Source organism: Oxyura jamaicensis, chromosome 4, assembly GCF_011077185.1.
Source record: "Oxyura jamaicensis isolate SHBP4307 breed ruddy duck chromosome 4, BPBGC_Ojam_1.0, whole genome shotgun sequence".
Classification (NCBI taxonomy): Eukaryota; Metazoa; Chordata; class Aves; order Anseriformes; family Anatidae; genus Oxyura; species Oxyura jamaicensis.
Window position 1 is genome coordinate 32,632,939 of NC_048896.1, and position 23,590 is coordinate 32,656,528.

Consider the following 23,590-nt stretch of genomic DNA (forward strand, 5'->3'; position numbering starts at 1 on the left):
TACCATGAGAAATATATTTAATTGGTGATCTTAGTAAAGTCTGTGATGTTGAAGACAGGATTATGTATGACTTTGTGGATTTCATTGTTGTTGTGCTACTCTAAATGTGTGGTACATGAAATATTTCTTTCTGCATTAAGCTGTGTGCATGGGTTGAAGAAAAGGCAGAAGGAGAAGCTTAAAGCAGAAGAGGACATGGCTTCAGTTTGTTCAGTTAGCATTTGTTGCAACTTTTAACCTTATCAGAAGTTTAAAGGCTATTTCTTAATTAGGGAAAAATGAGAGAGTATCTCTCTGGTCTAAACTGATGGATGTTAATCTTGGGAGTTTTTTGGGGGAAAGTACTTTCTTGGCATCACTGCAACCAAGATGCTCCATTCTGCTATTTTGACCTGTGGCACTCTGTTGCTTAACTGAATGATGATAAACCCTAAACTCAAACTGGCTGCCTTCCCAGGAGCTATAAGTGGCCTAATTTATTTCACTCGCAGTGTCTTAGATCTTTCCACACTGAAGTTCTGCAGTGATGGCCTAAGTTCAAACCCGTTAGTGATATCTAGCTAGTGGTAGCTAAAGTTGGTATTTCTTGGGAGAAGTTTCAGTACCCTTTTCACAGAAGTGTCTGCAAAATTGTTTACTAAATGTTCTTTGCACAAGTTGAATTTGTAATCTTGAATACATTATTTGGAGAAGCATCCAGGGAACCTGGCACTAAATTGGACACCTGAAGGATAAAGGCTTTTTCTCTCTTACAGTATGGAGGGCAGGGATGAACGTTCGCACTTAGGTCTGGCAGGACGTGTAGAAGATCCTTCAGGAGGGAAGGGGAGTAGGAAGAAAAAGCAGTTTTGTACAGGGAATTGGTCTTAAAGTAATAGCCTAAGTGACCTTATCCATCTGCATGTGGAAAGTGGCAAAACTTTTTTCCAGCAGATTGTGGATTTTTCCAAGTCAGTAGTGGTGGAAGGGGAAGTAACTGAAAACCACTTACTGACTTTACAACCTGGCTGTGTATCTGCCTCAGTTCTTGTTTTTCCTGCTCTGGAAAGCTATGGATGATAGGCATATGCAACATGATTTACACAGGAACTAGACGGCATTACCATCAGAATCTACTTGCACTTACTACTACTAGAAGTTCATGGAGGACTTTACACAAGAGTGGAAACTATATGTTTTCTTAGAAAAACACTGACTTTGGATATTTCAACTGTGAGTTGCCAGATTATTTTTTCCTTAATTGATTATTTGGTAGGAAGCCCAAGTGACTCAGGAATAATTACACAAACCAGGCTTAAAAAGCCTAGTGAAACAAACTGTTTGTTTAACACCCAGCAGCATAAAAATTACTTGGCAAGTGGTACATGCAGATTTACTTGAAACATTTATTATTAGCCGTGTACAATCAAGCCACTGCTACCCCTATCCAATCCTTGTTTACTAACAGAAAAAGACATTGATGTTTCCTATGGTATGTGAAATAAGTTTGGTACTCTGATGCTAGCAGTTTTCAGTGTAATGTAAAATTATTAGGTGAACAATATACTGATTTGAGGGGGGTAAAAATAGTGACCTCAGTACTACATGCTTTTCATGTGGCTCACTTGATAGCTAAAGAATTATCATTTGTAAGGCAGTAAGATAGTTTACTGCCTCTAGGCCTGGCTTCTTCAGATGGCTATTGTTAAACTTATAAGTGGCCATAAATTATTGGCTACTTTTCTCTGATACTGTAATCAGTGCCAGCAGGTATTGAGAGGTAACTGTATGTCTACAGGCTAGATCACTATAACTCTTAAATTAAGAGGATTACTTCCAATATTTCTAGCTACCTCTCTCTTCATTTACCCACCTGTTTCCCTACAGAGCTATCCTAAAAATAAAAAGCTGGGTTTTTAACTTTAATTCCCAGGTACTGTATTTCAAATGAGGCTGGATCCAAAAGCTGCTTAAGTGAGTATTTTTATGTTGCCTTAACTGACCCTATGTCAGTCTGACTTTCTTTCTATGTCTTTCTGAATATATATGTACTATCACTGCTGTTCTAGTATTCTAAGAGTTCAATGTTCATCCTAATTTAAGATTTCATATGCAGCTGAAATATTAGACATAATCATCATCTACCTGTTACTACATATGAATTTTAACTTTTTTTTCCAGTGGAATTTTTCAAAGATGAATGGTGTGAGTTTTGTTTTCATTTTTTTTCCAAGATGGCCAGGGAGATGGTGGGAACCTACATATGGAAGTGCTAGGTACTGAATAGTGTCAGCTTAAACCAACATTAACTGCACAGCAGCAATAAAGCAATAGGAAGCTGCAATGCAGCAGATTCCTGCCAGAGTCATTCTTAACCATGTGAAGGCTTAATCTCAAACTCCTTCATAAAAACTAGTTGAGAAAGTTGTACTTATTAAGAAGGTAGGCTTTTTGCTGGGAGCTGCATACTAAGACTATTATGCACTTGTACAGTTTCTCGCATGATATATGGAGCTAATTGACAGCTACCAAATTCAAAAGGAGAACTTCTTACACGTTCCAAAATGGTATAGAAAAGATTTTTTTCTCCAGTGTAAAGAGAGGTGCTGTCATGTGCTTAGGGAGGAAGTTTTTTTATTATTATTATTTTTGGTTGTTGTTGGTTTTATTTTTCCCCTTGAATGTATTGTTATGCAATTGCAGAATGATGTCTGTTGTCCTCACCGGCAGACTTGATGTTGATCACTCACTGTTGCAGGGGATCACGAAAGAAACCTTTGGTCCAAAGAAAATCTCCCTGAAAGAGATTTAGATATTTTAATAATTATTAGAGCTTTACCGTGACATGCATTTCTATGTTTGCTAGCTTTTGATGAGTTGTATGTGTGATTACTGTGTCTATGGGATGCCCTTCCAGCTATGCAAATGTAGCTGCAGGTCTGTATGAAGACATTGTATCTACCTCTGCTGGCCTGATTCAGAAGTGACGGCAAAAACTCCCTTGGCTGACCAGTGTGCTAGGACTCTAGCATGGTATTTTAACTTTGCAAAGGTGAAATTTACAAAATATATAAAATTATAAAGAACTTTGGCACATTCACGCATTCTGCTTAGTGCAATTTGTCCTGAGAGGAGACCCACAAAGTAGGTCTTCTGTACTTTAAGATGGATGAAGGAAGACCTCCTTGTGTATTTGTATCAAAGTAAGAGGCTTTCAAAGCTCAGGTTAAAGCTGGAAACCCAAAGTGTGCTTCAGGGTGAGGGCACTATATCTGGTTTTAGGGAGAGTGAAATATGAAAAATTTACTTAAACCGTGCTCTCAGTTTAAATTTTTAGCTTCAGGAGTCATTCCCACCCATTTCTAAATCTAGTCCCCTACAGGAATATAGACAAGTTATCTTTTATTGGACTTAGGGGACTTGAGAAACTTGTGTGGCAAGAGGAGCTTGTATAAAAAGTTATTTTTGCTTGCCTATATAATGCCATCACATTATAATGTCCCTGGAGTATTAAGAAGTTTTGAAGCGTTGATGTTTTAATCTAAATTTCCTGAAGAAAAGACATTGCTGGAAAGCTGAATGGAAATAATCTCTTAATATATTTTGTATCTTCAAACCAGTACGGGCTGGTGGTGTTTATTCACTAAATATTAATTTTATTGAGATGCACATTCTTTTTGTAAAACAACAACAATGAAAACACATTCCATGGGAATTTCTGTTTTGCTTTGTCAACACTGTCAGCCAGCACGCAAAGCATTGGCTAAATCTCTAAATCTTTTTCCACCCTTACAGGCATTTGCAAACCTATTCTCCCCCTGTTTGCTTTCCTACTTTAAACAGCTGTCTTTACAGAATCATTTATTCAGCTGACATATACGCACATGCCTTGGAATAGTAGCGTAACTCTTTACTGGCTAACAGAAATCAAATGGCTTTGTTTATGGTCCTGAAAACATCTTCACTGCAAACTGCTGTGAATAAGGATTTGTAGTTCATGTTGTTAGTTTAAACAGTTATTGGCAGAAGAGTCAAAAGCTGGGCGATTGCAATGCTAAATCCCCTCCCAGTAGGACATGCAGGCTTACAAAGTATGCTAAGCATGTCCCAGGTGAGGCCCTGAAAAACAAGAATTGAAAACTGCCAGTGTGCCAGGTAATTGGCTATATCTTAACATAGTTTCAAACCACCTCAAGTGATGTTTCCTTAACACGGCAGCTTATTCCTCCAGTGGAAACTGTAAAGTGATGGAAATATAATGGGTGGCTGTACAGAACTCGGCAAGTTTCTATGAACTGTGCGTAACCTTACTTTGGACAGCAGAGCAGTTCCTTGAAGTTGCAGTAACAGACAGTCTCGCAACCCTTCCCTTCCCAAAAGTGATCCTGCAGGCTTCCGTCGATTCGTCGAAGGTTCTCCGTGCCCTCGGGGACGCTGTGGCAGCTGTGGTCCTTCAGAGCCCTTTTGTAACAGGAGGGACGCCGGGAAGGGGCCATGTGGGCACCCAGGAGAGTGCTCAGCAGAAGCAGAGCTGAGAGCGTTTTCATTTTTGCAAAGCTTCCCACAGCAGGAGTGCTAAAGAGAAATGAGGTATGTGACACAGGTATAGCTGTTGAACAGGTCTTTTCCCCAGCCTGCTTTCTGGATCACATTTTTCTGTCTTTCCTGTGAACTTTTGGAGGTTTGAGCCTCTGTGCCGGAGAGTGTTTTCTCCTAGGAGGTAAATAATATTGCCATGGAATTGATATTCATTACTTTCTATACAACCGTGGGAATCCTTTCTCTGGGAATTGAGGCTTCTGTTGCTGGCAATTTTGTTGTTGCTTTGGCCTCTCACCTTTAGAAAATTGCTTTGAGCTGGTTGCGTTCTCTCAGCAGTGTAAATGCACGTATCGGTGGCTACCAGTGCGGGGGAAATGTTCGTGGCTCTCATTGCCTTCCTGGTGATTTCAGCTGTTTGAGACTGTTGAAACGAGTAATTCGCATGAAATTAATACTATCTTTCCCCCACAAAAGTTGTGGAAAAACTGTCTGCTGAGTCAGACTGCTGTCCCAGACTGCCTGAGAAACTGAAGTGCTATGTGGCCCAGGCAGCCAGAGCCCTGCAGTGCTGTCAGGTGCTGCGCCCTTGGCAAGGACTGCACTGCAGGCTCTGGTGGGATGCAGCATTACCGAGAAGTGTGTTTTTTTTAAATCTATCTTGGTACTGAAAACTACTTAGCTGAGTCTTGCTACAAGAGGTCATTATAGTTTAATTGACATTGCTTTTTAAATGCAAGGATAAAGTATTCCTTGCAGAACTGCTGCTGGTGATGAGGCTTCCCATCATCTGTGTGAGCTTGCTTAATGCCAGCTGTGCTTTTCTGGGCTGCTTTGCACAGAGGCTGTGTCAAAAAGCTTTGGGTAAGACCCCCTGAACTTGCATTTGCTTTCCTAAGTTATTCCTTCTTTTACTGGTATTAGGATTGAGAAGTTGGAAGATTTTTTTTATTATTTTTTTTGTACTGCTTTTGCCTCATGCTTGAATGAAAGGGATCTGATATCTCAATTTAAAAATGAATTTTGCTCTGAAACCTCACCTGAAAAAATGTTGGGTTCTGTGTAGCTAGCTCTCCCTGTGAGCATTCCTAACTCTATTTGTGGTAGTATCAAAAAAGATTTAGTTTCATCTCTTTTGGCACTTCAGAGTTGGTTGCCCTTTGCTACAGCACTATGGGCTTGTTCGGGTCTGTCTTGTGTGGCTGAAGAACAGAGTGCTCTAAACTAATCCAAAACCAGGAATAAAACAACATCTGAGCAAAAACTATCAAATCTCAGGTCAAGGTGGCAGAGCTTTTATCTAGATAAGAAAGTGTCAGGTACAGAGGCCACTAAGATAATTGAGTCCTGCTTGTGATATTTTGTAGGATGGTTGAGGTAACCCTTGAAAAACAAACAATAAGTTTTTAAACATATAAATTTACTGTATTGGTAGTATTTTTTTTCCTGCTTAGTTACATAACTACCTTAGCTTTCTCGCTGACCTTCCATGATATGCTAGAGATAACTAAGAAAATCTGGGAGTTAAAATTTATTAATAAGTGGCCAAAGTATTAAGGAATATGACTAAAATGAAAACAAGCTCTTGTGTATTGTTTAACTTCTCTCACAGAAACAAAATTCATCAAACTATTCCTTTTACTTTCTGTCAACTTTTGAGGAGAAGACTCCATAAACTACTAGTAAAGGAGCCTTAGGGATCTATTTTTTTAATTGCCTTGGAGTGCAGTATTAAATAATGTACTGTCTTTAATAGTTTTAGGGTTCAAAACTACTTCTCAAAGTAAACACTGCTCTAACTTTGTTTGTTTATTTATTTATTTTCAGAATCAGGTAAAGAATCTACGTTGTTATAATAATGGTTTTAATTTTGTAGGATTACAAACACTGCAGTTTGAGAGTTCTGCTAAGGGACGTCTAATGCTTAAAGAGAAAGTTTGTTTGTACTCTACCTTGATAAATGCCAATGTCAGGAATACAATTTAACATTTTTCTGTTCAAGTAATTGAACTTCATTATGTAAGTATTTAATGGAAGAAATGTTCCATGAAAGATAAATTCAGGAAGCAGAGGTTTATGTTCCTGTTTTCTGTGATTGGATTATTCTATCAGTCCTTCCCCCGAGGATGAGGCATTTCTAATATTTTGCTCTTGTGCACATTTTTTGTTCTTAATAATTTGGGTGAGCTTTCTCTACACAGAGTTTAGCTGGAATGCTCATTTGAGTCTGTTGCCAGCTGCTGATCTGCTCAAAATTCATAGGAACATATTCTGTCCTGAAAATGGACAGATTTTCTGTAGACTTTCAAATTGCTAGATTCAGAAATCATGATCGACAATTTAGGATACCTCAGTACCCGCTTTGGAGTATAACAAGATAGAGCTAGGGTGCGTTACTGGTATGAGATGAGGTGAGATGGCTGGTTTGAGATGGTGCATTATTGAGATGAGCTACACATAGCTGCCAAAATTGATATTAGCAGAGTCATGTGCCACTGAGCTATGGATAAGCAACTTCACTAACAGGTCAGTTATGCATCTTACCTGCTCAGCATTGCTGTTTTTTATCAGAAAAATATTTTTTTTTCTTAATGTTTACTTTTTTTTTTTTTTTCCAGTTAGTAACTGAAAGGAAACTTTCAGTCAAAAGACCTTTCTTCAAAAGGTTATTCCTTTACTGTGAGAGAATGGTGCCTATTTGCAGATGAAAGACTGCCAAGGAACTGGAGTGTTTCATCAATTCCCTGCACAGGATCAGTGGTGATGAACTCGGCAGATCTTTCAGAAGCGGAATTGTTTTTTCCCTGACAAACTACTGCAACTTCTTTTTTCTGAGTATGGTTTCATAAATGATTGAATGTTACCAATTGCTTAGTTAAATAGCAGAGCTAGTAAGTGCATATTTATTTAAAAACACATGTCAAAGACATTTTCTGCTTTTGCATACTACAGAAACAGTCTTTACTCAAATTTCCCTGATTTACTTTATGAGAAAATCCAACTGCAAAATGGACTCAAATATCACTGTCAGCAAACAGTCTTACATTTATGTAAAACCTTCTGAAAAAGTAGTAATGCCAGTTATGCTCAGCCTGACCAGGTTGCTCTATCCAGATTATATCTTTTCAAATTCTAACAGAGGAGTAAAGCCATCTACAAATACTTAAAATGAGCTCCTTGCATTTGCAGAAGTCCATTTTAAGAAATGACTTCTCTGATTGCTTTGACATAGTGTGAGTAAAGTTCAGAGAAGTTCAGCTGTGAAAACAAATGCTTTGAAAAAAAATAGAATTTTGTGTAGAAGAAAATGTTTTGTTTGGGACTGAGAGCTGTGAGTCAGGAATCACCACTATCCCTGCTCGTTCACCCGAGAGTGTTTGAATTGTCCTGCCAAGTGATTTGGCACCATCTAGCTTATGGATCTGCAAGGAGCAGAGGTAGTCATAAAAAGACCAAACAGAGTAACCCAGGTTTCAGCATCCGTGGCTGAGAACTACAGGGTAGTATTTCATGAGAATAGAGATGCACTTTAAATGCCCCATGATATTAGTAGGAGCTCAGGTGCTAGCAATAGAGACAGATGTACAGAACCCTGAGAAATGGCACAAGATGCATATTTCAGCACATCAAGAGATCCTTCCAGTTTGGGAAAAGATAAATATTTACAATTTTGTCTGTCAGGCATTATATATACCTTTCAGAGTTGTTATTCTTGTCTATGGCTCTCCAGTTGCCTAAGTCTGAAAACAGCAAATACTCTAATCTAACTGGTACTGTCTTGGTGCATGATCTGTTCCAGTCAGTCCAGTGGCAGGTGCTGGGTTAACAAGTTGGCAAATTGTGCTTTAAAAAGTGAAGCTTTTTTTTTTTTTTTTTTTTTTTGACATATTACAGTCTCAATGTGTATCGAGGTCAAGAGCTAGAAGTACCTATTCAGAATAAAATCCCTTTTATCTTTTTTTTTTCATTTGTCAGGTTTCTAACTCAGAAACACCTGTAAAGAGCCAAACTTAAGGTTTATTAATGCATTCATTAATGAAACTTAAGGTTCATTAATGCAAGGTTTATTAATGCATTCATAAGAAATCATTACACAAGAACTTCATAACTGATATCAAGAACTTTCTTCTATTAAAGAAGTCTTCAAATCTGTTTTGCTTGAACAGTTGATGCATTGTGAGGACAGCAGCTATTCCACTGAGGATGAATTCAGTGAATTACTGCTTTGTAATTCCCATCAATACCATGATTCTTTCCAGAAATTGAGTTCTCATTAAAACCCATTCAGTTTTCTTAAAGACAGCAATTCATTGTGAACGCACCTCTCTCCACATTCACCAACTTTGCAATAATATTGAGTACAGGCAGGCAATATAGTATGTTTAATGACTTCAGATGTTAATATATAACATCCAGCTTTGAAGAGTAAGGTAGGGAAAGAGTTATCTTTAGCTGGATCATATCGATGCATCTGTCTTGAATAACATCTTTTGCCTACGATGTATCTGCTTTTTCCCAAATCTTCTGCATGTTCCCGTATATATTTCTAATTCTGTAGCCTGTAACTAGCACCAGAAGAACAAGTGCACAAGGATAATCTCAGGAGCATGACATACCTTTTTCTTCTGCTTCACTCTTTCACTTTCTTGGCAGCTGTGTCTTTTCAGATGGACACAGAGAGCTAGAGCTAGCAGGGATGAGAAGAGGGAGGGCTGATGGGAGATGTGGGACAAACAGCCCTTTGTCTGTCCTGACTTCTGCCTGTGAGTGACACACTCCCTTCTCCAGCAAGGGGCCAGAGGATGGGCTTCAAGAACTGCCTCATTCAGTCACTGCCAACCTAGACAAGGAAAAAAAAAAAGTGAGCGTATCCTTTCCAGCAGGAACTATTAGTTCATCCAGGACCTGATGAGAAGGTGTCTCCTCAGAGAGCAAGGCATAACATCCAGCACAGGGAGAAGGAAAACACCCTGCAGAATACGTGCAGCCAGAGCAAGCGTTGGGCTGGTGGGGGGAGTGGAGCAGGGCACGGAGCTGAAGTGCTGTTTGCATTGAGCCAGCACCTAGCCAGCAGTCTTGTGCAATTCCTGACTTCAGGAATCAGTTTTTCAAAAATGAAATAATCGAGAACTGTAATTATTTTAACCAGGCTTTTTGTACCTTGTACTATGTGACACTGTGCATTGAGTTCAATACTGGCCAAACATTTAATCAAGAGGTAAAGTGAAGAGTATTTCAGAGGAAGTTATTTTAGACTAAAAACGGAAATCAAATTATGTGGTATCACAAAAACACAATTTGAAGTTCTTGAATGGAGCTGAAGTATTATGTATTAATGAGAAAAAGTCTCAGGGTGAAGTCTGGGGTGTTGTCAGTGTCCTTATATTTCTGTTGCAATTTAGGCCCTCCTTTTGTTGTGGCCACGCTGGCTCTGTTTTGTCATACAAATAGACAAGTAAGGTTACACCTTAGATGTCAACTAGCAATCTTTTACACTTCTAGTCTGCATCATTTTTATTCTTTTGTAGCTAGAGTTTTTCTCTATTGGGCTGCTTTTAATACAGAGGTTCATTACAAGTACAAAAACACACCTCTGTTCAGGTGCTTCAGTATACAAATTGAGGTCTTGGTGCTTGTGTTTGAAAACCGCTTAAACCTGCACGTCCCTTCTGGTGGTGGTCGCAGCCAGCAGGGCATTCTCCCTTTTTGCTGGAGAAGGGCAGCCGGGTCAGCAGGGAGCGGAACATACGCTTGTACCTGTAGAGGATATCAGGGTGACAAAACGCCTCGTGCTGGATTTTCTTCTCTGCAGTAATTCCTTTCCAGCATGGATCTTTGCCCTGGCAGCCCGTACTCTAAATGAGATTATCCTAATGCCTCTGTGAGGACTCGGTGTCCCAGTTCCCTGTGAGGGACTTGTTTGGATAGCAGTCCAGCAGTCTGGAGGGCTGATAAAGAGAAGTGTGCAGGGGGAGATGTTTCTTTGGGGAAATGTCCCCTTCTGGTTTTGAGAAAAGACAGTTCTAACAAAGTTAACATTTTGCTGGTGGCCCCCTCTCCATAGGTTTGTGTACGATATTTCCAGTTGTGGCAAACATTCAGGAACAGGAGGAAACTTTCTCTCTTCTGATGCTTCTTCAGCACAGAAACTGGGAAGTAAATCAAGATTGGGAGGGAGCAAAGGTTTTAGGGAATCTGTGGGGTGAGGTGCAACCAAAGACTACATTGGCTGCTGTAGGAGCAGCTCTCTGAGGTGTAAAAAGTAGGGTATGTTACAGGACAGTGCATTGAAGGGTAGGGCAGCCTGTGATGCTGTTAGCTTGGGAGAGAGCAAAGTGCAAAGCAATGTTACCAGATCTAAATTCTTTCTCAAGCTGCAAGAGCACTGTTAGGAAATCTTGCTTTTTCACTCTCCTTGATCTGTGTGCACACAATGGAGATAGTAATTATCAACCATGTTCAATTCATCTAGAGATGAATTATCTCTACATTATCCCTGCTCCTGTCCAAAGATGTGTATGTCAAAGTAAGATGCAAAATGGAGTTGTTCAGGTTCAGGAGGGGCAGTGACAAGGTCATAGCAATAATCCATAATTAAGGGAGAAGGGCCCCTGGCAGGGTGAGAAGACAGAAAAGGTAACAATGAAATTCAGCTGCAAAAGGGTGGCTGCCTCCAGTATACAGCATTACTCTAAAATAAACTTACGTAATGTGTCCTGGGAAAATAATCTTTGCTTTTTGAATTTAAGTACTCAGCATTTTATATGTGCTTTGCATTTTTAATGCAAGCCTCACAGGTTTAACTTTTTTTTCTGTGAACAAAAATCAATTTGCATTTTATTGCATTCTCAGTGTCAACATCCAGCTTTTTGCAGGCTGACAGTGAAGAATACAAATGTTTCTCCTCTTACATTAAATCTTCTTAAAAGTTGCCACTTAAGCTATGAGTCAGACAACTTATTTGATACATACAGTTCATATGAGGAACCTCGGAGCCTGATTTTGGTGGGTGATGCAATCTAAAGCCTATACCTGAGGAATGTAAATGACTGTAGATATTGTGGGGATGCATAAAGACCTTGCAGACTTTATGCTGGTGGTAAAGACAGTGCCAGTACAACTAAGACATTAAGTGCTGTCATCGTTTGCTACAGAATGACAGTAGGTAGGGTGCCTTATAGTCAGTTTTCAGTGTGATGGATTTTTTAAGCAACAATAAATCTTACCTGCTCATTTCACAAATACATGTAACGCAAACATCATAACTTGCATTGTGCCTTTTGTGTCACCCTTCCCATGTCTCAGCATCTATAATGTCAATCAAACAGTATTTGCAAATGCATTTTCTGTGCTTTTACTTAATGTAACTTTACAAAGCTTTTACTTAATGCAACTTTAGCCAAGGATACTTTTTTTTTATCCTTTGTTCTGTTGTTGATTGTGTTCAGAAAACATCTGTGCTATTAGATATTCTACTACTGCCTTCACAATTCCCATGTCTGGCAATTTACTTTATACCTGGTACCTGCATTAGCCTTTAAATTTTCTGGACAACAGTTTGTTGCTTGTTCTGAAGAAATCAGGGCACAGTAGTTGTTGATCATGTGACTTGTTTTGTCTCTTGACTTTATCATCAGTGGTTGCTTTATTTCCAGTGGCTGTTCTCTGTGAAGTCCCAGAGCCTTTCTGTTTTCTCTCTCAGTAATTTTTGACTTCCTGTTATTGCTATTGGTTTTCTCAACTTCTTCTGCAGGCTGCAGTCTGTGCTTGGTTAAAATATGAGACAAAGCACTGGTCTAATCAAAGGCATCTTTTAGTGTATTTCCTCAGATCAATTCTCTATTGGCATGCTCAGGCTGTTGCTGCTTTTCTATTAATGCAAAGAGGATGCAATACAGTCAGAATCTGCTGATGATATGAACTGTCAATTCCAGACATGCCAAGCAAGTTAATATTGGATGCATGTGTGTCTACGGCTCGGTGTTTCAGAGAGGCAAATGAATCTGAATATATTATGATAAGAATTACTGTAAATTGGGAAAGTATTCCCAGTAAACAGCTATCACAGATGCACTAGTTGTCTGATACACAGAAGTACGTGCCTGGTCTGATTCCTTGCTGATTCGAAATGTTGCTGTGTGTGGTGGTGTTGTTGGCTTCTTACGGCTTTGCTAGGAATTAGTTGTTGATACTTCAAGGTGCCTGGCCTTGAGGGTGTGGAGCATTCTGCAGCTGCTGGAGTGGGCTGGTGCCAGGAGTCTGAAAGAAAACAGGGAGAGATACCTTTGCCTCTATCACCTATGCTAGTGTATCTGTAGTTAAAGAAAAAAAAAAAAAAAAGAATGCTCACACACATAAAATGTTACTTACAAGATCTGACCTAATTTTCCTTAATCACTGCTAAAAACATTATAGATTACCACACTGGCTTTTGAAGCCTTTGACCATCCCCCCGCCTTTTGCACATTACTGGGTAGCTCTGAGCCTAGCCCAGGCTGCTTGCCAGGGGGCTCAGGTCTGGGGTGCTGCAGAGGGACCGCAAAGGCTTGTCCAGCCCTCAGACCTCTGCCCCTGCTGCTCTTCCTTGTGGTCACCAGCCATACAGCCAGGAGAGAGCTGGAAAGTGTGAAGAGTGACCGCATGGGACAAAAGCTCCTCTGCTAACAGGCTGGCCAGCTTGGTGAGCAGGACTGTCAGCAAGGAATAACGGGATGGAGATGGCACCACACAGCTGAGAGGAAGCAGTGGCTGTCTCAGGAAGCCTGTAAAGAAAGCAGGACTGGAGGGAGGAGACCATATGCCTGATGGTTAGTCTGCTACTCAGAAATAGGCTGGTAGGAACACCATAAAGCTCAGCAGAAGTCAATGCAAAGCCCTGTACCTGGGGAAGAAAACCCCGCACAGTAGGACAGGCTGGGGACCAACTGGCCAGAAAGCAGCTTCGGTGGGAAGGGCATGTGTGGTCCTGTTGTGTGCTGAGCAGAACATGAGCCAGCAGTGGGTCCTGGCAGAAAAGAAGGCTAATGGGATCGTGGGCTGCATTAGGAGTGTTGCCAGCAGGCCAGGGGAGGTGACCTTGCCCTTTTACTCAGTGCTGGTGAGTGCCAGATCCAGGTCCGGGTGACCTAGCGTAAGACAGATGTGAGAGCAGTGGTGGGCCACAAAGATACTGAAGCATCTTTTGTACAAGGAGAGGCTGAGAGATCTTGGACTGTTCAGCAAGACATGTATATTATATATAGTGTAACTAGGGAGTTATGTGTATAAATACATGGGGGAGGGGAAAGAACATGTAGCCAGGCTCTTCTCAGCAGCACCCAGTGACAGGAGCCGAGGCAATGAACAGTGGCCGGGAGATGGGAATTTCCATTTCAACATCTGAAGGAGCTTTCCTTGGAGGCAGGTCAAGCAGGTAGCCCACAGATGCTGTTGAGTCTCCATTTTTGGAGATATTAAAATCTCATCTGAGTGCAATCCTGGGCAACCTGCTATAGCTGAGCCCATCTGAGCAGCAGGATGGGCTGGTTGGTCTCCAGAGGTGCCTTCCAACTTCAGCCACTCAGTGATTTCAGCACCATTCTCTAACAAAAGTGAGTTTGCATTTCAGTGCATGCTGCAGAACTGTATTTGTCTCTACTGAGAGCACCATCTTGAATGAGTTTGTGTAATCTGTAGTTTGGCAAGGCAAATTTCTGTTTGTGTACCCCTTATTCGTTGCTCTTGTGCTTTCTCAAGTCCCAGCACAGATTCCCTGTGAGAACAACGACCTCCCTGCATTGTGGCAAGTGACCATGTGTGCTACTGTTTGTTTCTATACTTCGAGCATGAATAGACAACTCAGCTTCCTTAAGAGCCTATGACAAGGGATTTTTGCCAAAAGCTTTCTGGAAACTCAAGTGCTGTGATAGAAGCTGAATCACCCTTATTGACTTGGTCATCTAGTCCTTCAAAGAGCTCATCTAGATTTTGGAAGTGTAAGTTCTCCCTGGGAAGGAAAAAAAAAAAAAAAAAATATTGAGTCTTTTTCATACAAATCATGTTGTGTATACACTTCTTTCTTTTTTCTTTTTCCCCACCTTGGCCTCGGTTGCTCATATCCCCTTGGGAGCCCTTTCACAAAATGTCATATCTTTTGCCATCCTCATCTTCTGCTGTATTTGTGTAGTCTCTGTTTATGTAACGTGCTACACACCAGATGTCATGTTTGCAGTGTCATATTTGACTACTGCCATACTCTGGTCCTGCTGATGTTTTGTTTTGGCTTTTGTTTGACTTTTAGTAAGAGCTGTAGACATTTCAGTTTGAAGCAATTCTTCTGAGTCCCATAGAGTACAGAAAGGTTAGGATATATGACCTTAAGTTGTATACTGATTACTAGTGGGGAAAAAAAAAAAGAGACCCCTCTGAAAAGCATTTTATTGTGACAATTCATTGCCTCTAAGGGCAGACGTGGTTCTATCAGACATGTAGAAGGACTACTCCCTAGACTTTGGGGTAGCAAAACTACAAATCATAGATGAAAACTTTTTTTTTGAAGAATATTATACTAGACACTTACCAGAGACAAATAATTAGGTCTCATCTGTAACATGTCAACAGCTCATTTTTAACCATCTTTAACTACAAAAGGCAATTGTTTACTATTGTATTTTACTATCAGAGTAACCCAGGAAAATCCTCAAATGAATGTTATTTGTGGAAATATGAAATCCAGCTTATCAATCTTTATTGCTGAATAGAGATCCTGCTGAGCAGGAACAATAAATATTCTTATGCACAATTTAGAATAAGTACCTTTCACATTGCTCTAGCAGGTCACTCTGATCAAAAGAGTTAATTTGCTGATGTTAGTTCATTTTCTCAGCGCCCATAGTTTCCAGTTCAGCTGAAAAAATATGAAACCAGAAACATATATTAATGCCTTTTGGTGACCCTTATGTCAACAAAGAGTGCTTCTGCTTTCCTTGAGGAGCTGTTTCAGCAATTCCTTTGAAGATACTTAGGTAACCACTGCACTGTTGCATGTTTACTGCCGTTGCCGTAAACAGTTTCCGGAGTTTTTACCTTTAAAATTAAACAGAATAGGTCAGTTCTTGCTGCGTATCTCTGATTTCCAAGACTTGATAAGGATATACATAGCTTGTAAAAGTTACTGTGTAATGTATATGTACATATACATATGGGGGTCCTCACCTTTTTGAGAGCCTATCAAATCTTCCATGGCTCACTGGAATGACTGAGAAATTCATCCAAAGAATAGTAAACAAGTCTTTCCAGACTGCTGCTGCTTTAACTGAGACTAAAAGCTTCATGCTCACAGTAACCAGAACTAAATTATTACTTTATAATATTTGCACAGACCCTTGATTGTATTAGTAAGAGCTGACAGTTGAGTGTTAGGTAAACATTATGCAGCTCTTCAGTTTGGATCTATTAGAGTTCAATGTGTTTTGACAGTAAGTAGCCCAAGAAAAAGGACAATTTTGCATAAAGCAAAAACTATGAAGCAATTTGCTGCTGTCTTCAGCAGCCTTGGCACACGTTAAGCTTAAGATATGCCCAACACATGGAAAATACCCAGCATTCCCAGGTCAAATTATTTTTATATGTTTACGTAAATGTTTATATAAAATTTAATATTTTCTATACATTGTCCTAAGCCTGTCACCACCACATTAATCAGGACCTATATTTCTCTTTAAAAAAATTCATCACCTTATTTGCAAGATACTCAGCTCTATGGGAATAAGCTGCAGAAACCTTTCCATCTGGGCTTTTGTTTACATATCACAGCATAAAAGTTTAATTGCCCGTATGACATACATTTGCAGCAGAGTTCTCACTAAATGATTAATATTTTGTGGGGTTTTGGTTTATGGTTTCTATTTTTTTTTCTTTTTTCTTTTTTTTTTCCTTTTTTTTTCTTTTCTTTTTTTCTTTTTTTCTTTTTTTTTAATAGTTCAGAAGCAATTGCAGAAAAACTTTTCTGTCTAGTAGGGTGACAACAAAATTCCAGCAGATAACCAGGAGCATTTTTCACATTTCTCGGGGCATGCTCTTTAAGGAAAGAGCTGGTTAACCAGTCCAAAAGGTTAACCAGATTCCTGCTTCCTACCTGTTTTTCTCTGTTCTGTTCTGTAATGGGATTGTCTCCCTGGGATTCACAACTCAAGTAATCATCATTATTTAAGTTGTAATTGTGTTTAACTCCTCTTGCCAATACTGTTCCTTGCTATTGAACTGCTTCATTAATTCTGAGTCAATTTTCCCAGCTTCCTTTTTGTCAATACCAGCATATTAGCATGCACAGTTCAGCCACCATTTTTACACCCTGGAACATGATAAGCTGCCTGAGTACTGTCACTGGAAGGATTTGTTCAATTTGACAAATCCGTGCTTGAAAGTAACTGGCACGCAAAGCAAGACGTTGACTTCTAGATGGTGAGTATTCACCATTTACAAATTCATCATGAAGAGTTCATGCTTGAAAGCTGTTTGCATTAAATATCATGGGTTTGCTTTTTCACCAACTGAATAAACATAGGAAGGCTTACTTAAATCCTAGTCCTCGTTCTGCCAAGTTTTGAGGGCTTTTAGTTATCCAGTAGGAATGCAATTCATTGTTAATTGTATACTCTAAAGTTGGATTTGCTGAAAAGTGTGAAGATTCTGTTGTTTTGAATACTTCTGCAGTGTTTACTGTAACTCCATTTTCTTTGCTTGCCTTCTCCATCGTGCTAACTTACATAATTAACAGCTTGGTAAGTTCTTTTGGCTAAGGATTCATTCCTGCTCTAATATTACTTGATGATGAGCCTAATTTATGGTGAAAAATAAACCTAAGTGTAGCTGACTTGCTACTTTTTAACTTTTATTTTCTCTTCCATTTCTATCACTGTGTCATATCACATAAAGCTCAGGCATCCACCTAAAAAGAAAGCATTCAGGTTACAAAACTATGAATGCTGTTGACAACACACAATAGCAGTTTCCTGAAGGTGGAATGAGAAGTGGAATAAATATGTCACGTGATGACCAAAATATATCCCTAATTGGTCACATTTATTCACTAGGTATGTAACAATTTTTCTTAAAAAAAAAAAAAAAAAAAAAAAAAAAGTCACTTTGGTAGGCATCACGTCATTGCTTTAGGCTTTTATTTTCCCAGTTTGTGCCTTGAAGAGGGTACGTGTCATTCATAGGTTGTTTTGGCACTGGCTGTCTGGTGCCTGGGAGTACTTTTTAGCTTTAGACCCCAAGGCTTGGTCTTGGTCTGGGTGGCTAATGGAGGAGGAGAAAGTTTCCCAGCACCAGATCCCTGGAAAATCTCCCCTTGGACTATTATCATGATTAAAAGTATGCAAGATGTGCTTGGGAGGGGAAAGTAGGAACTGTGAGGTGCTTCTTTCTTAGATGACTTTCCCAAAGAAATAAGACTGTTAATACAAATTTCCTGTGCAGAAAGATTAACCAATAAGAGGCAGTGTTGTTGCCAGCTGGATTGAGAAGGATCTCCTGTACAAGATGGCAGAGAAAGAAAATTAGCAGAGAAAGACTGTACGATTAAGGAAAATTTCCTAAAGTCTGTGGCTGTACCAGTCACGTGCAACCTTATGGGTTAAAGAGTCTGAAGGTTTTAAAAGCCCTCATAGCCCCACATTTTTTTGGAGGCAGATGCCTAAATTCTCTCCCTTGGAAACAAAGCAGGAATCTGCTCTTATCTTTCCTGAGGGAGGAAGGGAACCATGCAGTAGCTGGGTAGTCAGTCAGCTTTACCAAGATAAGGGAGGCAATTCCTTCTCTCTGCAATTTAAGACAGTGCTCTAAGCAGTAGGCTATAGTTTATTTAGGATAATTGGCAGCTGTTTTATTTTGTGTAATTACTTTTATGTTCATGGAAGGAAAAGAGGAGAGAATAAATTGTCTCCATTATAGGTAAGATGAGCTGGCGATTACAGATTGGACTTGCCAGTTCTTGATGGCTAAACTGAAGCATGATTAATTTCACCCAGGTTGATCTTTGCAGTTGTCACAGATGAGAGACTGCATGAAATGTGACATTCCCACTGCCACCGCCTATGTTTTGTTGGCTCTCTGGAGGGCACTGTCCAGACTGGACCTGTGGAATGTGCATTTGGTGGGATGTTTTCCATTGGCCCAGAGAGAATTAGACATTTGGCTGCCCCTATGCAGGCACTGCTGATCTTCCACTGACACGGTGCTTTTGGGTGCCTGGGAAGCTTCAGTGATGAAAACTGAAGCATTTTGAGAGCTTCAGATAGGGAGAGATTTGGACTTCAGTTTTAAATTAAAGAAGTTAAGCCCTTTTTAAATTCTGGCCCATTACCACTCAAATTTGCTATTTAAATTCCACTGATATAATGGTGGCACAACAGCACTGATTTTTTTTAGGTGTCCAGTCTGTTAGTTTAATGCATACATTAAACAATGCATCCCTAAGCAATCATGTCTTTTGAAAAGTAGGGTTTTAGGTTAAAAAGAAAAATGTAGAATTTTGTCATAACTTCTCATATGAAAAGCATTTTTTTTTTTAAATCAGCTTCTATCCTAGCAGAGAAACACTATCACTGTGATAGAAATTTTCCTATAACTTGAGAGTATCAGTGGTTACAGAGCACAAAAGAACTTGGTCTTTTCACCTCATTCATGTGAGTAGCTCTCTGCAGAGTGGTTTATAAGACTTGCTTGAATGAGAAATGCTTTGTGGGAATAAGCCCTTGACCTTTCACTGGAGGCATCTGCTTCCCAGTTCCCCATACAATTGAACTGTGGCCCTATCTTGCAGCTTTTTACTCACGAAAGAAGCACTTGTTGATTTAAATTTGTCTTTTTGGAACTATGTGGGGATGGAAGAAGAACAGAATTTGTCTGTTGGTCATATGGGCAGTTTCAGAGCAAATAAAAAGGAAATTCTTAAGAAATTTCTTTAAAAAGGAACCTTTGTGTGTGTAAATTAAAAATATTACCTAAACCATGACTTGCTTTAGATATTAGCAGTCAGAGGAGGACAATACAACTGCCACACAAGAAAAACTGAAAGTTATAATTTACTGAAGCTGGTATTCAGCTCCTTATACCCACCATCACCCTAAACAGTGATCCTGACACACAGAAATTGAGTCAGAAGTTTGCAAAATTTTGTCACACCTTCCAGCCTTCACAAACGTCTACTTATAGGAAAGAAGTATCAGTGATGCAGAAGTGGAGAGAGGACACCCATCATGTTACTGACTGCAGGATGTTAGTTCTGACAATGAGCAATGGGAAATTCAAGATAACTGCCTGATTGCTCACTATGATAGGAAATATTTTAGAAGGTTCACAGCCTGGCTGATGGTCCAAAGAAGTCGAGCATACAGAGAATCCGACAGGCACAGTCTCCCAGGCTGGCATGTGATTTGAGTTGTGCCCCAAGAGCATACATTGGAAATCAAAGAGGAGACACTGCAGGAAATAAATTGCATAGGAAACTTACCTTGTTACTGTATCAGAAAGCAGTGAGGTTCATGTCACCTTTGGACAACTTCAGCTGCAAAACCCAGTGGTAAATACTAAAGTGCAGAACTGCCTTTCCTTAATGATGTTTCTTAAACATCATTTTTTCATTTTATTTTATTTTTTTTTCAAAATGATTTATCTTTTTAAATTATTTTTATTAGTTAAAGGCTGACTTGTACATAACTTTCCTGGTTCATCAAACAGGTGGGGTGTGTCTGTGGCTTTGCACTGTTGTTTTGCTAGTTCTGACTACACTAATCTACCCCAAACATGCCATCACCTGGAGAAATTCCATTGTTATATTTGCGAACCTGCCCATGCGGTTATTTAGCTGACGTAATATTTGTAGAACATGTGTATATCATATGAATATACATGTTTTTGTAAGCAATACTTAATCCTGCCTCCCTGTGTGCAACTGCTAAGAACATCAGAGCAATTTTGCTCTGTTCACAGCTGTCACTGCCGAATGGACTGATCACTTCTTCCCTCCACGACCAAAAACTTTCCCTCTGGCTGGGATGTTCCTGCTCCATCTGGTGGACAATTTATAATAAAATTTTAAAGTATATTTTACAGGCAAAACCTGAGGAAGATACAGGGTTCAGTTTCTGCATGTGAGCATAAGAACAATATTTTTATGTTGACAAGGTGTGAGTGTATAAAATCTGATCATTCCTCTTTGCTTCCCTCAGAGGAAATGAAATTAAATAGTTGGCATCCAACTGAACATCTGTGGCAGGTAAAAGACAATTATTCAAATAGGTACATTAACGCTGTGATCAAGATTCCCTTTCCCTGGGAAATTTACTTTGGAAATTCACCTACAGCAGTACTGCGGCTACTCATCCACTTACTTGGTGGTCTTCAGGTGTGCTTTTCTTACACACACACAAAGATCAAATCAGAGTAACCACATTGGTTATATCAATGAAAATTTGAAGTAACTCCACTGTGGTCTGTTGAGAGACATAAGGCTGCCCAACAGGTAACAGCATTCTGCATTTGTCCTATTTGTTTGGTTTTGTCCTGATCCAGTTACTAGGGACAGGGCAGCAGCAACCTGAAGAAGTTTGACAAAGACACGTGCAGAGTCCTGAGACAAGGATGGAGAAGAGCTGTGCCCTGGGTGAGGCTGGGGATGGACCAGTCCTGGGCAGCTTAGCAGAGAGGGCATGGGTGCTGGCAGACCAGTGGGGTGCTGGTGAAGGACCAGCACTTGCTGGGCAGTGGGAGCAGGAGCACACATCCAGCAGCTTGGAGAAGGGCTGATTTCCCTTCTCAGTACCCGTGAAGCTGCTCCTGGGGATCTACACCCAGACTTGGGCTCTGCAGTCTGTAGGGGAGGCAGCAAACTGGAAAGGGCCCAGTGGGGAGCAGGTTTGGGGAGCGGGGCAGGCGCTGTGTGAGGAAAGGCTGGGCTTCCTCAGCATGGGCAAGAAACGTTGGGGGGAACCCTCCAAGGAGTGGGGGCCCAGCTCTTGGGTGCATGTGGCAAAATGTGCCTGGAAAGTTGCAACAACTGAACCTGCATACAAGGAAAATTAACTTTGGGGGTGGCTGAGGACAGGAGCGCATTGCCCAGAGGTGCTCTGGGCTCTCCCCCTCAGAGCATCTCCAAAACTTCTATGTACAAGACCCCGAACAACCGGGCGCAACTTTAACCCCGCTTCGGGCAGGAGACTGCTGACCCCCAGAGGGCCAGCCCTACACCACCGTGTTCCAAAAGCCCAAACCTCTGCCCTGCCGAGCCTTGTTGTTTGGTGCCACCTGGTGTTGAACGGCTCGGCCCGAGCAGGCCTGCGGCCGCCCGGGGACGGCAGCGGGCCGGGGGCTGTGTCCTGCGGCCTGCGGTCATGGAGCCACGGCCCGGCCGGCCCCGGAGCGTGGGGAAATGCTCCAGGAAGGAAGGAAAGCTCTGTTATCCTAAACAGCTTTCTAAAGAGGCTCTGCTCCTGGGGAGAGGCAGGCGATGTTCACTGAAATTCGCCCAGGCAGACAGCAGAGGGCATTAATGAATGCCTTAATCGTCGGCTTCGGCTTCCCAGCTACACTGTGAATTTCAGAGGCAGTATAAATGTACCCTTTGCCTTCAACTTTGAATATATATATATATATTTATTTATCATGATTATGGAAACAATTGCCATTGCTTCGTGCAAACTTTCTGCATTTTTTCCTATGCACAGCTAAAGAAAAACATCACTGCTGCACCCAGGTCTGCTCTGCCTGAGGTGATGGGAAGGGGCTGAGTATAAAAATACTGCAGCGTTAGATGGCTGAGCAAACCTAAGCTGCACGGGGAGTAACAAAAAGGCTCAACGCTGTTTCCCCCTCCTTACTGCTCGGTTATGGCAAAAAGAGCCAGCTGAGACACCCTTTTGATGGGAGCAGTGCCTGTTTTACCAGACTGGGTGGACTGCACTTTTAAAGCTGAAAACTTGATCAAAAGAAAACGCTTAGCTACTCTAATATTTTATGGGCATGTTTCACTCTTGTACTATTTAATTTCTGATAGGCAAGTCAGGACTGGACTAATTTACTCCTGGCATGAAGCCTGGGATGTAACATGCCAAAGTGCAGTATATAACAACTGCAGTTGGTCAGGGGAGCGTAGGTCAGCGCACGTTTCACACCCCTCCTTTTACTAGTGGAGTCATGGGGTAAAATCGACTCTTTTGCCAACTCCAGCGAAGGTGTAAATGCATATGCACAGTGTAATGGCTTTAAATCTTGGATTCCTACTTGTATGCGCCAGATGGATCTTGTATAAATGTTCCACTTTACAGCATGTTAGCATTTGCTAGTAGTTAGCTGAAGGTTATAGCTGCCAGACTTTTCTGTGGCAGTTTCCAGGCCAAAAAAAAAAAAAAAAGGAAAGAAAAAAAAATGAAAAAGAAAAACACAAACAAACATAAAACACAAACAAACATAAATGCACAAAACAATTCCCCACACAGGAGGGAACATCAGGACAATAGATAATTTTATTATTATTATTAAGAGTTGCATGTACCTGTATTTGGTTTTGAAAACCACATTTCATTTGTCTTGTCCTGATTTGAACTACATTGAGTACATGAACTTTAGAATTGGTAAGGAAAGCTATCTCTGTTTACCGATAATGATTTTAAAAGTCTTACAAATGTTAGCGTATTGTACACAGGATTATGGTTATCTTAGAAAATTTGTATGTAGCTGTATATTATGTGTGTATTTTTGTCAAAAACAAGACTGGAAAGTAGATAGGCTGGTAAAAGCTTTCAATTTGATGAGATAGGCCAGAAGTATTTTTCAGTATATGCACTATATATGAAATGCATTTGTGCCCTCTGTACTTCCTGAAGCTTTTTAGTCTTTGCTTACTAGAAGTGCAATTCTCTCTGATTAAAACTTTATGACATGACAATATTCATTTTAGTAGGGTACTAATTCTTGCCTCGAGTTCAGATTTGCTCCTGTATACACATCAGATTTAATTGTCTAGTAAAATATTATTTGACGTGCCTTTCCTTTCCTTTCCTTTCCTTTCCTTTCCTTTCCTTTCCTTTCC

The 23,590-nt window shown here is 40.4% G+C and overlaps 1 protein-coding gene and 1 long non-coding RNA gene across 2 annotated transcripts in view; one reads left to right on the forward strand and one right to left on the reverse strand.

The window, feature by feature from the left end:
- SCRG1 (stimulator of chondrogenesis 1) lies at window positions 1-9,281 on the reverse strand. Its single transcript, XM_035324228.1, has 3 exons — window positions 9,135-9,281; window positions 4,291-4,554; window positions 1-2,776 (listed from the first exon to the last, which is right to left on the reverse strand). The coding sequence occupies exons 2-3, from the start codon at window positions 4,524-4,526 to the stop codon at window positions 2,722-2,724; spliced, it is 291 nt and encodes a 96-aa protein (XP_035180119.1). The 5' UTR covers window positions 4,527-4,554; window positions 9,135-9,281; the 3' UTR covers window positions 1-2,721.
- Window positions 4,528-23,590, forward strand: part of LOC118165870 — a 26,110-nt gene continuing 7,047 nt past the window's right edge. Inside the window, exon 1 of the long non-coding RNA XR_004750274.1 lies at window positions 4,528-4,569. This is a non-coding gene — a long non-coding RNA (uncharacterized LOC118165870). The remainder of the gene's footprint in view (window positions 4,570-23,590) is intronic.